This window comes from Crocodylus porosus, unplaced genomic scaffold (assembly GCF_001723895.1).
Source record: "Crocodylus porosus isolate Cpor-Errol unplaced genomic scaffold, CroPor_comp1, whole genome shotgun sequence".
NCBI classification, from domain to species: domain Eukaryota; kingdom Metazoa; phylum Chordata; order Crocodylia; family Crocodylidae; genus Crocodylus; species Crocodylus porosus.
The window spans coordinates 63,574,353-63,588,807 of record NW_017728886.1 but is presented as its reverse complement, the minus strand read 5'-3'; the positions used below and the strand labels follow the sequence as shown (position 1 = coordinate 63,588,807).

At 40.1% G+C, this 14,455-nt stretch overlaps 1 protein-coding gene across 3 annotated transcripts in view; it reads left to right on the top strand.

The window, feature by feature from the left end:
* Positions 1 to 13,575, top strand: part of TBC1D5 (TBC1 domain family member 5) — a 475,698-nt gene extending 462,123 nt beyond the window's left edge. For all 3 annotated transcript variants that reach the window (XM_019535723.1, XM_019535731.1, XM_019535738.1), the window contains one exon: positions 9,528 to 13,575. In XM_019535723.1, the coding sequence (XP_019391268.1) occupies positions 9,528 to 9,818 (291 nt within the window). In that variant the 3' untranslated portion in view covers positions 9,819 to 13,575. The remainder of the gene's footprint in view (positions 1 to 9,527) is intronic.
* The last annotated feature ends 880 nt before the right edge of the window (positions 13,576 to 14,455 follow it).

Below are 14,455 nucleotides of genomic sequence, written 5' to 3'. Positions count from 1 at the left end.
GTTGGAGTTCAGTTGCAGCCTTGGCTTTCCTGGTTTGCTCCCTGCAGGACTGGACCAGTGCAGAATAATCCTCCTTGGAGGTGAATCCTGTCCAAACTTAAGTGCTGTCAATCCTGTTGTTTTGCCATATCTCCTCACTTTTCACATAAAAGCATTTTAGCTTTAGTATTAAAATGTCCAAGATGTTTTACTTACTGTTGATCATTAATTTTGATTTACTATGCACACTGTAACATGCAGTGTAAGGCCCCCGGCACACATCTGCTTAAAGATATGGTGGGATCTTTTTTTCCAATTCCAACAATCACACCGCCTGCCATGTGTGTGGCAGGACATTCAGTTTTGGGACTGGGAATCAGATACCATTACTACTTGCCAATGCAGGAGGAGCCCTTGGATCAGGATCCCCCTGGACGAGCATGCTGGAAGATGAGTGTCTGCAGGTCCTGAGCCAACTCGGGTGCAGTCAGGGGCTGGAGCTGACAATCAGCTTGTTGTTCATGCTCACACTGGGGGTGTGGTTTGAGACACTGGTGCAGTTTCTAGCCAAAGCTGACAGTCACCTGATTTTTTTTCAACCCTGGACCTGCTACGTATTCTGTTTAAGGCCACGTATAAAACCAGCTACAGCAGTATTCTGCATTATGGCCATGTCTACATGAGATGCTGACTACACAGTTGTTACGTGGCAGTCATTTAGTACTTGCCTACACAAGTACTAAATGAGTGTACAGTAACTGAAGTTACTGCACAGTGATGTGCCCAAATGGTATTTTGGTGACACTGACTGTGTTGCATCACGCTTCATGCCATGCAATGCTGCTGCACAGTAGTGACAAGCTACTATGCAGCAGTAATGAGCTACTGTGTAGTCAGTGTCTCGTATAGTCATGGCCACTATGTAGAATGTTTTTATGGCTGGTTTGTCTTAATTACAGTGTAAATGTAATATGTAGAGGGGACCTAATGCAAAACAATAACACATTGTACTGACTTTACTCATGCTGATAAGGAATGTACATTTTGGAAGCAGTGGGATTTCTCATGTGAGTAACTGCCCACAATGTAAGGGTTGAGCAATCTGAACTTGAGCAAGGCTTTCAACTCTAAATGGTACATGTCTGACAGTACAGAACATTTATTCTCATTAGCACTCTCTCATCTTATCTTCTGGAAGCTCCAATTACAGCATGGATCGTTAGCTTATTACAGTAGCAAAAAATAAGAAATTAGGTTTTGCAGTGTTCATTGTCGGAAAGTAGTGTTGCAGTAAAGGAGAACTGTTAATATCCTAGTCCCCTTTCTAACTGTATTGTGGTTAGCTTTAGCATGTAAAATCAGATAAAAAGAGAGGAACTTCTGACCCCTTTTAATAAAAATTAAACAGGTAAAAACAGCTAAGCTTATTAGCCCATGAAATGAGTGGGGGTGGGAGGGTTTCTTCCCCCAAATAGGACTACAGCCCAGCCTTTTAGTTTTACTGAGTGAAATGTGGTTTGATGATGCCTCCAGGTCAAGCCTAGGAACACTTTCTGAAGGCAGCACTTTCTGAACACTTTCTGAAGGTTGAAAAAGCTCTAGCAATTAATTAGAACACTGAACTCCTTTAGTTTCTATCTTATTTAATGTATTTCCTGCAAGATACATTTTCCTGTTTTGTGGGGTTTTTCATACTGCAATAATAAGTATAATTCTGTTCAATAAAAGCTTTTTATGGTTGCTGAGTCTACTCTCAGAGCAAACATATTTGTATTCCTAGAACAAATGCAAGTGTTTTGGACCCAAATCTCTTTTTGTTGCCATTGGCTTCAGGCCAGTGGAGTTACTGCTGTCTTGGATTTACTACTGATTTACTCTGGTATAAATGAGTAGCCTGCTCCTTTTATCTTGGTCCTTGAATACATAATTAATCCAAATAATTTTTCACTGCATCATTAATAAGAAAAAGAACCTTATTTTTCTTTCTGTGCCTCAGTTTCCCCATTGGTAAAACAAGAATAATAATACCAATACCCTTAATAAAGTGGCTTCAGTCCTAAGGATTAAGTGTGCCACATAAATGCTAGTTATTTTTATTTTACAACGCACACACTCTCTCTCTTTCTCTGTTGCATATATTTTGGGATGGTAGCACACTGATGTGCTGCAGTAATATTTTATTTAAAAAATACATATTTAACAAAGAATTTTTTAATTCTTTTTAAATTTCTTGATGCAGTTGACTAAAAAAGGTTCAAATGAGCTGGATAATATTCACTAGAATATTTGCCATTAGTAGCAATGCACAGTTGATAAACAGAAGCCAAGCCTTGCTAAATAATGAATGATAATTAACACATTAGCTTGCTTTTATGACTATCTCAAGAAGGGAGCAAAATGAGCTTCTGTTCTTCCTCCAGCCTTACTTAAATTGTGTTCTGATCATTAGCTTTAGTTTTTTCACAGCATGTAGGCACTGATACTCGTAGCTGATATTCATCAGAAGAAAAAGTTTGGAGGAGCCATACGGCACTGGGTATTAGGCTGTTAAGTTTCAAAGCTACTAAAAGTATAGTTCTGCCATTTTTTATTTATTCAGTAGTGGAGGCAGATGGGAGAAAACATGGTTCGTGTTAAAACAAGTTTCTTGAAACAGAAACAGGCAAAGTAAAGGGGTTATGTGTGGGTCGTATTTTACCTTTAGAAACGAGTATGTTCTAAAAACAAACATTTAAGTCCATTCTGCATGTTACATGCATCACAATATTACCGAGTTAATTGCACAATTAATTTAGACTGGCTACACATGTCAATTAACAAGCGCACCATAAAAGGGTCCAAGCAGCTATAAAGTTATTGGTGGAAAATGTGTACTTACTTTATAGCCAGTTTCTATCCAGCTTTAATTTGCACTTGTAGCAAGATCTGCCCCTGCAGCTAGGAGCCCTATCAACTGACCAGCTTCCAGCCACAGAGGTACACCATGCACTGCCAGAACGAAAAGTCCCATAGCTACGGGGAGTCTCGCCCTGGCAGTGCCCAGCAACTGCAGACTTGGAGTTCCAGCAGTGCCCCATGGTTGCCTGTAGCTGCAAATACTGTGTCCCAGCAGTACCCTGTGGCTGTGACCCAGTGACAACAGCTATGAGACTCAGCAGACATGGGGCTCTGTTGCAGTCTTCCTTCACCCTGCAGCTGGGAGATTGTAGTAGGTGTGGCTGGGAGATCACAGCAGCTACAACATCCCAGCCCAAGAGGTGCATGGGGTGCCCCCCTGGCTAGAAGCCCCATCAACTGGGAGGCTCCCAGACACAGAAGCTTGTTTTATCGCCAGTGCAGGTGGTGCCAGGACTGGACTCCCCCTGTACTAGAAGTAAGGCATGGTGGGAGCTAATCCTCAATCCCACAGTCATGCCTCCTGCCATGTACATGTGCATTAGATCCCATCATGCCTTATTGGTAGTGCATTGTTCATTAGATCCCACCACACAGATACAGAGGATCCCTTATACCTTCGGAACCTTTATGTCATATTATATTAAGCATTGCACTGGTAAACCGAGATTTAAGGTGTGGATCGAGCAAAATCAGTGACTGCAAAAAGATAATAATAAAGAACATAAGTTAGGATACTTTTTTACTTTAGTGAAGTGTAAAGTGTTCATATATTTCCAACATGCAATAGCATTTTTCTTTGAATGTAATATTAGAAACTGCACCATTCAGTATTTTTACTTCTGGGAACTTTTTTAGTCACTATGGCTGCATGCAGATATGGGGGGAAGAACCCCTGGTACTTTACTTTAAGCTTGGCGTGCTCCCATACCAAGCTCAGCACATGCCCAGAAAAGCCATCAAGTTAGTTTGATCAGGCGCTTTAATGGGGCTTTTTGGGGCATTTTTTATCTAATAGCTGATTGAATCAGCTATTAGATAGAAGCACCAAAAAGCCTTGCGGAAGCACCTGATCTAGACACTGCAGACTTGGGTCTAAGTAATGTGCTGATGCTTCCAGTAAAACATGATTTTTTTTCCCCCACATCTGTCAGCATCCTACGTGTTCACTTCCTTAAGGAGTTTAATCTGTTCACCTTATTGATATCTTTGAGCTTGCTAACACTGATGACATACTGAAAGTGTTGTTAGGCTGCTGGTCCCCAGTGGTGGCAGCCATCTTGGATGTGAATTTTGGGAAGACTGAAAACAGAGGCCAGAATGATGCTATAACCTCGTCTTGTATACCATTCCAAAGTAAAATTTTATCTGTTTGTTACAAGCCTTGAAGCAGAAGGGCAAAAAAGGAGAGCAGATGGATTGTGTCAGTGGGGGTTGTTTAAAGTAGCCCATGTTGTAAAGAGAAAAAGTCGGCCATGAAATTTAGATTAGGATGCTCAAATCCTGTTTGATGTTCCACACTGAATATCCATGGATGTCTGTGGGCTCATGCAGTAGATTGCAATTCCTGTACACTGCCTATATTCTCAGACCCCTGGAGAGGGTAACTGATGAATGATGAAGACAGTAATTCAAATAGATCTGATGAAAGCAAAACAGTAATTAAAGAAGAAAGATGTGTTTCATCAGATCAGGGGTGTTTAAGTAATGCAGTCCCTGCCTTGCAATGTAGAGCTGCTTATGTGTTTGTTTTTAACCTCCTGTACAGTAAAGAACAGGTTTTTTGCTTTGTTTTTATTTGCATTTGAAATGTAAAATAAAAAGGGAATTATAAATTAATTACAAACTTTAATTACAGTACAGCTTTCCTGGTAGTTTTTGGTGGTCTTAAAAACAGTCTGTTGAGTTTGAGTTATTTATGTTTTATAAATCCAGCTAAAGGAAATTATTTTAGAACATAAATATCAAAGATTAGTAGAATTGGACATTGAAAGATTAGCAAATGTAGAACAGTTGAAGTCTGATTTATTTTTGTTCCTTTACATACATAATTGATAGATGGTACTACTTGCGGTTTATATCACATTACAGCTGATGCACTAGAAGAGATATGTTTGCTTGAATGAAAAAGTGTAAAAGTGGGTCACAAAAATATGCACATGTAAACCAGAGAATTTTTCATGTTGACCTAGAACCCAGAAATGTTTAAAATACTCTGCATTTATGGTAAAACTGTACCTAATTTTACCTCATTAATATGAAGACTTTTGACACCGTCTCCCACAACATACTCATTAATTAGCTGAAGAAATACAGGCTAGATGAAAGTACTGCAAAGCGGATACATAACTGGTTGGATCATTAGGTTCAGCAAGTAGACATCAGTGGCTAAATGTCTTGTCCAGAGGAGGCAACAAGTGGGGTTTCCTGGAGGTCTGTCCTACATCATTATTGTTTAACATTTTCATTAATTATTTAAATGATGCACACTTAGCAAGTCCGTGGATGGCACCAAGTTGGGTGGAGTTGTAGATGCTCTGCAGGGCAGGGCTAGGCTTCAGAATGACTTGGATAAACTAGAGAAATGGCCCAAAATTTAATCAGATGAAATTCAGCAAGCACAAGTGCCAAGTCCTGAACTTGGGATGGAAGAGTCGCATGTACAAATACAGGCCGGGAATGATGGCTAGGCTGTGGTACTGCAGAGAAGGACCTGGGGGTTACAGTGGACAATAAGCTAAATATGAATCAACAGTATGCTCTTGTGGCTAAAAAAGCCAGCAGCATACTAGGTTATATTAACAGGAGTGTTACTTGCAAATCAAAAATCAGAAAGTAATTCTTCTGCTCTGTTTAATCCTGGTGAGGTCTCGCCTGGAGTACTGTGGGACAAGTCCAGTGGAGAATGAGGAAAGACTGAAATAACTATGTTTCTTTAGTCTGAAGAAAAGACTGAGAAGATTTGATTATGGTCTTCAAATACCTAAAGGAGATTATAAAGATGTCAGAGAGAGACTTTCCTTTGTGGCTATACGGGGTAGGACTAGGAGTAATGATATTAAGCTGCAATCGAGGAAATTTAGGTTGGAAATTAGAAGGAACTTTCTACCTGTGAAAGTGGGCAGGCACTGAAACAGGCTACCTGGAAAAGTTGTGGAATCTTCTCCAACCCTCAAAATTTTCAAAAGTAGGTTAGATGGACAACTGACTAGGATGTTTTAGTTGGGGATAATCGTGCCCTGAGCAGGGGGCTGGACTGAATGACCTCACCGAGTCCCTTCCAGTCCTACTTTGCTATGATCCTGTGAACTTTTCTGTGCAAGTATAGCAGGGCCCTGGGAGGTACCTGCTCCTTTAAGAGAAGAAGCAGTCTGAGAGATGGCTTGCAGGTGACAGAGGGGAGCTAATAAGAGGCTCACCTGACCAGGAGTGCTCAGGCTGGAGCTATATCAGCCTGGAGCCTGCACCAGTATTGATGCCTTTCCCCAGCCACCATGCAGGGAGGAGCTCCAGGCTGCAAGACAACAGTGTCCCTGAAGGAACCTAGTTTACACTGAATGATTCTGCAGACCACGGGATTGAGGCAAGTTACCTGGGTTGAGAGAGTGGACTTTTACAGGCAAGTGGCCTTGGTTTTGTTAACTCCAGAGGGTTGAGGATCCAAAAGCTCGAGAGGGCCAAATATACAGGCCAAAGAATAGCCCTGGGTGGGAAGATGTGCCTGGGAGGAGATGAGAAGTTTGCCTTTGTAAAGGGGCAGAGAGAGCTGTTTCAACCGTTGTTGTGTTTCTGCTATTGCTCAGGGGCTTGTAATTTTAAGGGGTGGTCTTGGAGATCCCATTAATGCCTGTGAGGCATGTGATTGCCTGGAGCTCTTGCTAGGGGTAGGCTTAAAGCCTGAGCTATTGTTGAGCCCAATGAAGGGCAGTACAAGGCTACAGAGCAGACAGGGGCCAGGGGTACAGCAAGACCAGGGCCAGGGCCAGGGACCCGGAGCCCAAGAGGGGCACAGCAAGATGAGGCCCAGGGACCCCTTGCCAGAAGAGCATGTCCCTAGTGGCTCAGGGGCCTGGCGGAGAGAAGCCAGGGACCCGGGGGGAATGAAAGTGATAGATTGAAGCTAGTGCCTCAAAGCCAGGTGCGGCATAGTGGCCTAAGAAACCAGCCTAATGAGATTGAAAGGGGTGGAGCCTGGGAAATCTGAGGCCCCAACAGAGGGAACAACATTATTGTAACATCCATGAGACTTAGGGCATGGTGTAGGGAAGGAAAAGAAGCCATACAGTTTGCCCCTAAGGCTGCAGGCGACCTACAGGGGTGTAGTCAAGCTGGGAGTGACCTATTAGAACAAAGGACTGGAAAGAGACCCAGGGTGGGGGAACTAGTAGGATTGAGGCTCACTCTGAGGCCTGTTGGTAGCCTCCCTTAAATACTCTTTAATAGTAAGATCAAGACATGGCAGATAAGCAAACTAGAGGGAGAGGCCATAGAGTTTGAGCCAGGCAAGAGTTGTGGTTTCACTGAGAGGTGTCATGGATGCCCCAGTGGTTGCGACCAGTTACAGTAAAGAACTGTGTCACGATTCTGTGTCTGACCTGGTTTTCACTCCCAAATGATATTTTTCCTTGTTAATTTTTTAAACAATTGTAGTATCTGCTTGCATAATATCTAATAGTTAAAATATTTCATAATCCTTGCCCTTGTGCACTATACTTCAATCCTTGATCTGTCAATGGAAGACTTAAAAGAGTTCTTCTGCAGAACAGACTCTATCAGCAACAACAACAAAATAATTTTGGCTGGTCCCTATCAGGTACCTAAAGGCAAGTTATGGCCCACTAGTACCTTTTATTAACCCACGTACATTAGATACTGTATTACTAGCTTTCCTCTCTCTCATACTGAATCTCCCCTATTTTTCATTTGTTTATTAATATTTCCTTTTCTCTCTGTCTGATACCTCTCTCTAACTCTGAAGGGAATTTACATTGCTCATTTAGCTGAAAAATCACTGCTGAAGGGTTTGCCTCAGTTAAGCACAGCATTGGTTATTTAAACCTTATATAATCAATGTGGATGATCATCCACCTGCCCTTTCCCCTTCTCTTCGCCCTTCTCTGCTTCCTCTCTGTTTTTTCACTCTTACGTCATTGTAAATCAGTTAGAGTCCAGAGCATCCCACTTCAGGCTAGCAAGGAGTTGCTGCTTATCATCCTGGTCTGTTCACCAGATAGTATTCTTACACAATAACAGCTGTGTAAAATTGACTTCAAACCCAGTCATGAACAAACTGCTTCCTCTGAAGAAACATTATATTAATCCATTACTCTTGGAGGAAAAGAGAGGTAGTAGCTGCCCATGCATTCAGGGTGCATCCAAGGTTACAGACCACTAGCTTGTCAGTACAGGAGAACTCCTGGGCACGACTACATATACATTTAAGCATGACTGAATTTAATGCACATTAAGCAATTTTTGGCAGGTATCTACACATACAGCGACTTGGCACTAGTGCCAAGTCCCTGCAGCCCTGCTGTGTACCCCTAGTGGCTGGGCAGACCTGGCACTAATTTTAGTGCTGTCATGTTTACACATGCCTTAATGCGCTTTAACTAATTGAGCCTAAATTTGATACCTGCATTTGCAGGTATCAAATTTAGGTGTGATTAGCCTAATTTCAGCATTTTTCAGCATTTTTAATGTCCATTAAGGGCATGCATATGTAGGTGCACACCCAAAATGCACATTAAATTAGGCTACTGTGTATTAATGTGTTTCATGTAGATGTGCCCCCTATGTTGCTAAGTCATGGGTCCACTCGATTTTAGCACCTTCTTTTGAAATTCTAGAGTTCTGTTGAGTAAAGCTGGCCAAAACTCAGGTTTAGCTGTTCATAGGAGAGTTTGTTATTTTAAAGTTTCTTATCATTGTTCCTCCAGTTCTCTGAAGGTGTCCAGACTTACTGCTGTAGGTCTGGGAGTCTCACCCCACTTAGAACCAGGGCTTCCCAGCTCTGCAGCAAGGAGTCTGAGAACCATACTCTACCTGGGATTTGGTTTGAAGATCTGCAACAGAGAGTCTGCGATCTCTGAGAAACTCGTCTTGTGCAAAACATTTCAGATTCTATGTAGCAGAATTTCATCAGAAAAATTCTATCCAGCTCTTCTTTTCTTGAAGGGCTGGGGGTTTTTTTCTGAATAACTTTTTTGGGAGCTAACACAGGTCTTGTACAGACATTTAGTGTCTCCTGGGAGATTATGAATGACTTTACAAGTCAGTTCTCTCCCAGGAGAAACCGCAAGTGCACAGATGTTCAGGCTTTTCCTCCCAAAGTAAAAATGACAGCTCCAGGAGAAAAATAATGCGAGACCCAGCATTAAATCCCCCCGCCCCTCCCCCCTGGAGAGTTTCTCCTGAAAGAGTGAATGCCTGTACGTGTTGTGGCTTCTCTCAGAAGAGAACATAGTCCTCTGGTATGCTGAAAAGCGTGCACGGCACCCTGCCCCCATTGGGCAGGAATCTTGCCAGTTCTTGACACTTGTTGCTTGTATGTCCTGAGCTCAGTACCTCAACGACAGGTATAATAGATGTGATTAAATAGGGAAGACATCGTTTTTAATCTTAAACTTACTTTCCATGCATCTATCTAACAGGCTACCACTGAACCAAGAACTGGAGAGAGCAGAAGCACTGATGACTATATCCTGGTTTCCAAAGAAGAGGAAGGAAATAGAAGTTCTCTGCCTGAGCATGGACTCCTTCAAGCACACAGGGAGGGAACCATGAAGAATGAGGCTCCATCTCGTTCTTCTTTGATCTTATCTGATCCTCTCATGGGCTTTATTTCAGCATCTTCTAGTAACCTAAGTTCCAGCCCTGATGATGACAGTAGCAATAATAGCAAGGATTCTGACTTCACTATTGTCAGTCCTTTGGACATCTAAGTATAACAGCTTTGGAGAGTTTGTGAGGTCAATTGCTACACCTCAGCTGAAATAACTTTGATTCCACAGGGCAGGATGACTCAGGAAGACAAAAGGTATGCAAAGTAACCCATTTCAGCTGCTAGAAGCCTAAATGGTAAATCAGAGCAGGAATTTGGTTGTATCTCTTAACGAAAAAAAAGAAAGAGAAAGAAAAGAAAGAAGAGAATATTCTTAATAACTGGTTGAAATACACACAGTCATAGCCAGATCTAATATACAACTACTATTAGTTGTAGAATTATCTTAGTTAGCATCTGCAGTTACTAAAAACTGTTTTTCATCACCTAAAATAATATATTGTAATGGTTAGTACATTAGTTAATACTTGGCATAACATCTAAAAATAGAGGCAAAGCTCAGCTACTTATTTACTTCTTCAAAATGTGCCACATTAGGTTTTCTTCATAAGAAGGCTAGTTCTTCAAGGACAGAAAAGGGAGGGATGTATATCAAAAGGACTACAAATAACAACTGCAAGTCATAAACAGCAGAAATATCTTGGTAGTATCCTTAAGAGAAACGCTGAACAAGAAAAGAGCAGCAGATCAAATGTAAGAGAGCATCAGTTTAAGTCTAAAATGGCAACTTTAAATTACTGGGAAGTTAGAATATCAATTAGATGATCTTGAATTTTAATATGTAGTCAAATGATTGAATGTCTGTGTTGAGTAATGATCCTTTGGAATAGCTAAATGATTCTGTAAATGTTTAAGAACTACATGGCCCCTTTTGTCTATAGAAACAGTTAATTCCTGTTAATGGTTTTTGTTCACAAATCTGTCAAGTTTGAAAAAAGAACTTGCTGACAAAACATGTGACATGAAATCATCTCCATTATAAGTAGACTAGAAACACTGTCCACTTCCCCAAAGGAGTTCTGAATTTGAAGGGACAGTGTGATTTTTGTCTGTTCACCCACAGAAAACTGAGCTGGCTTTTGCTGGAGGGTTGCTCTCTCCTGCGTAGGAGCCTCTGCTTCCTGATTATAGAAGTAGGCTGCAGGCCTATTTATGAAAAAAGTGAGATAGAGGTTGAAAATGGAAATTTTGAGGAAACGGCAAAATACGGACTTGTTTAAAATCTTTTTTACCTTATTGGAGTAATTAGTTCTGTTGGGATAAGGAAAAAAAGCGAGAGAACTATACTTTGATCCCAGGGGCTTCCCTGTTCAGTGAGAGAATGGTTATTAATGAATGAATTTATTAGTTTTCGGTCTAAAAGAGGTCATTTAAAAAAACTAATGGAGACAAAGAAATCTCCCTCTGCAAATAGATTTTAGCATTTTCTTTTAGATTCTGAAGGTGGCTCTGCTCAAATACTAGTATGACACCAGGCTCCTTGTCACCCTACAAGAGCTTCACATTGATTTGTTTGACATATTGAAGTCTTTCTCACCTGTGTTAGAGGAACTAGGTAGCAAATTCTTTGAAAGCATGAGGATCTGAAAAACAGTCCTCCTTCCCATCAGAAGCAGTAATACACCTCTTTTTCCTAATTGTATTAGATGATTTTTGATCTCACCAGAAAGAATTAATTGTTTACTGAGATTAACTTGTCTAAAGCGGTAGCTGGCTAGGGGAATTTAACCAGCTGATGGTGTTAGATATAAGCAGATTGAATTAAAACAGCTTCCAGCTATTGGGTGAACATGATAACTTATCAGGGAAGGGGGGAAAGAGCTCTGAGGCACTCATAATTAAAAGCGCTTTATATCCAGTTGCTACGAACCATGTATTCTCTAGATGTAAATGTGATTATATGATTTCCCTACTGCTAGTCAAAAGCAATGGTTCAGTGAAGTGAGTCATTGAAAAAATTCTAATTAACTCCATAACTTGTATTTCTAATTGGAAAATGATATACCCATGAAATGTATACTGCATCTCTTTTTTTTAGTGTTTTCTTTAACTGAAAATAAAACTTTGCATTCCAAAACCACTTTTATGATCCCTGGCAGTCACAACAGGAAATGATTTATAAATAGAAGGCTACTTTTTCAGAGCTATGTATGTGCATTTGTTTAAAGAATGCTGCTAATTTACTATATTTACAACAGCAGAAATCCCCTGGGTATGTAAATTACTGTTTTGAAATATGCATACAATATAACCATGCAGTAACTTTCTAATTGCGTGGTTAATGTTATGGACCGTGACATTTAATGGTACATACTTACAGATTAGTTGGTAATTGGAGTTAAGTATAATAGTTGAAAGATTAGTTAACCTGTTTGCTGGACCTGGGTTTTACAAGATCTTGGTGTCAAAAACTGAAATGAAGAGATAATTATTGGGTTATTAGCTGGTAGCTGTCGCATGCTTACGCAGTCAAAAGCCACAGGGTAATTCAGCTGCTACTATTTGTGCCTCATAAAATGAAGGAATACTGAAATGTTATGATCAGATTTAGCCTGGTACATCTGAGACAGGTTGATGTGAACACTGTTGAAGACAGCTTGTTTAAATGACATTAAATGACATCTGAAATGTATAAGATTTGTGGGGGAGCAGTTATGCTGGTTTAATTCTAGCTCTGTCTTTTTTAAACCTTCACCAAAAAGTAGTTCAGTGTTCAGCCTGTATTCCTATATACCGGTGGGATTTTGGGTCAGTTTTGGTTTGGTTTTAAATCTCAATATTTTTTTATGGATGCCGAGGGGTTAACTGGCTGTTGATTTATTTAGATCCTTCAAGCTTTTCCAGCCTTAACCCCATTCAGCAAGAGTTGTTGCTACTGTGGTGCATATGTCCAGGAAGCACATATGTTAAGAGGGAAGAAATGTTTTTGAGACTGAGAGAATTGAGAAACATCATTGTTCCATGCTCCAGCAGTTTGGTAGTGAGGGGAGATGCTTTTTGCCTTTACTTTCTCTGTTTTCTTTTTTGTAACTGATTTAGAAGATACTCTTGTCTCTTCATTTCGTATCAGGGATCTCACTGTTGTTCTCCTGAGCAGTCTCAGTGCCATAAAAGAATATGATTTGTACAGTTGTTTTATTTTTTTAAGTTAGTAGATCTTTAATGTCATACACTTTTTAAGCCATGCTAAAAATATGCATTTTTTTGTTGTTCTAAAGTTTGCAATAATCAGTGAATCCCTGTTACCTGAATGCTTATTATACCAGGGGATTTGAACAAAATCTCAGTGGTGGAGTGATGCTTGTAAAAATTAATTTGAATGAATGCCATTAGTAGATGAATCCACTTCAGTTATTATAACATGTTCTTCTACATCTGAAATATGTTTGTGGCTGCTGTTTAATCATACTGAAAATGTAGTTAGACTTTTATATATATATATATTAAGCCAAATAGTTGTAGGTTAGACAGAATGTCAGATATTCACCCTATTTTGCCTTATGTTAGTGATGTACCGAGGAAGAAATTGCTACTTTAAAACATCAGATTATTCTTTCTTCCAGAGATGACACGATCATACTGTCCATGGATAACAGAAAATAATATGCATTACAAATTACTGATGAGTGCTAAAGTGGGACTTTAAAAAATATACCTGAGCCTAGCTGAGGCTTCTTGTACTGTATCTTACATCTGTAACATAAATGTTTCAAGTCTCGCATGCCATGTCACTTGTACCCTACTGCAGATAGATGGCAACTGTATTTTGACTGGGTATTCACTTAGTTGTGGAAAATTTTGTATCTTTGTTCTGGAAGGATGTCTAGCTTGCTTTATTAAAGAAAGAACTAACAAATACAAATTCTGAGGACGTCTCTGCTTGTATTCTCCAAAAAGGGAGGGGGAAAAAGCCTCATGACTACAGATTATGTTGAAATTGTGCTTTCTCAAAATACAAGTTCATCACCGTTCTGAAAAGTAAGCATTTCTTTCGTAGTCGGTAGCTACCTTGGTTTACCTAGGCCAAGATCCCAATCTTTTTACACTTTTTTTTTTCCTGATTGTGCTTGTAAGTATTCTCTACCAGTCTGAGGTATGTATTCTTATTCAGATAATATTAACCTTAAACAATAAAATTACTGCATTTGGTTTATGATTGTATTACCTGAACCTGCATGACACTGTGTTTTACTTGACCCTAACAGTTACAGCACATGCTCTCAATACCATCACTTACTGATTATCTGTTCTACAGCACAGCAGGGCTGTTTAAGCACAGGCATAAAAGCCTTAACTTGGTCAATTCTCTGACTTTATTTTGTCAGCCCTTTATTAATACTTTAGCTTCTGTGTTGTACATGGCTGTCTTAAGTGAATAACTATGCTAGGAATTAAACGTGAAAAGGTGCAACTTGGTGAAAGAAACTGGATTTGGCTGCAGTGTAGTAATCTTGTTGCCTCATAATCTGCACTGATCTTCTAAGAACACTCATCAGTACAGTTGCTGCCTCTATTTCCTGTGTTACAAGTTGGCAAGACTTCCACTGTAGTAGTGAGCTAAATTTAGAGATTTTAAGAAGTCTCTAGAAAAAATAGCAATTTGAAACATTCAAAGATGTAACCCTTTGGCTCCCACATACAATATTGGTTTTAAACTACTAAAGGTGTGCTAAAGGCTTTGGAAATGTAGAAAGGCGGGTGCCTGGTTTAATGATGCAAGTGCACAGCCTGCAAGTA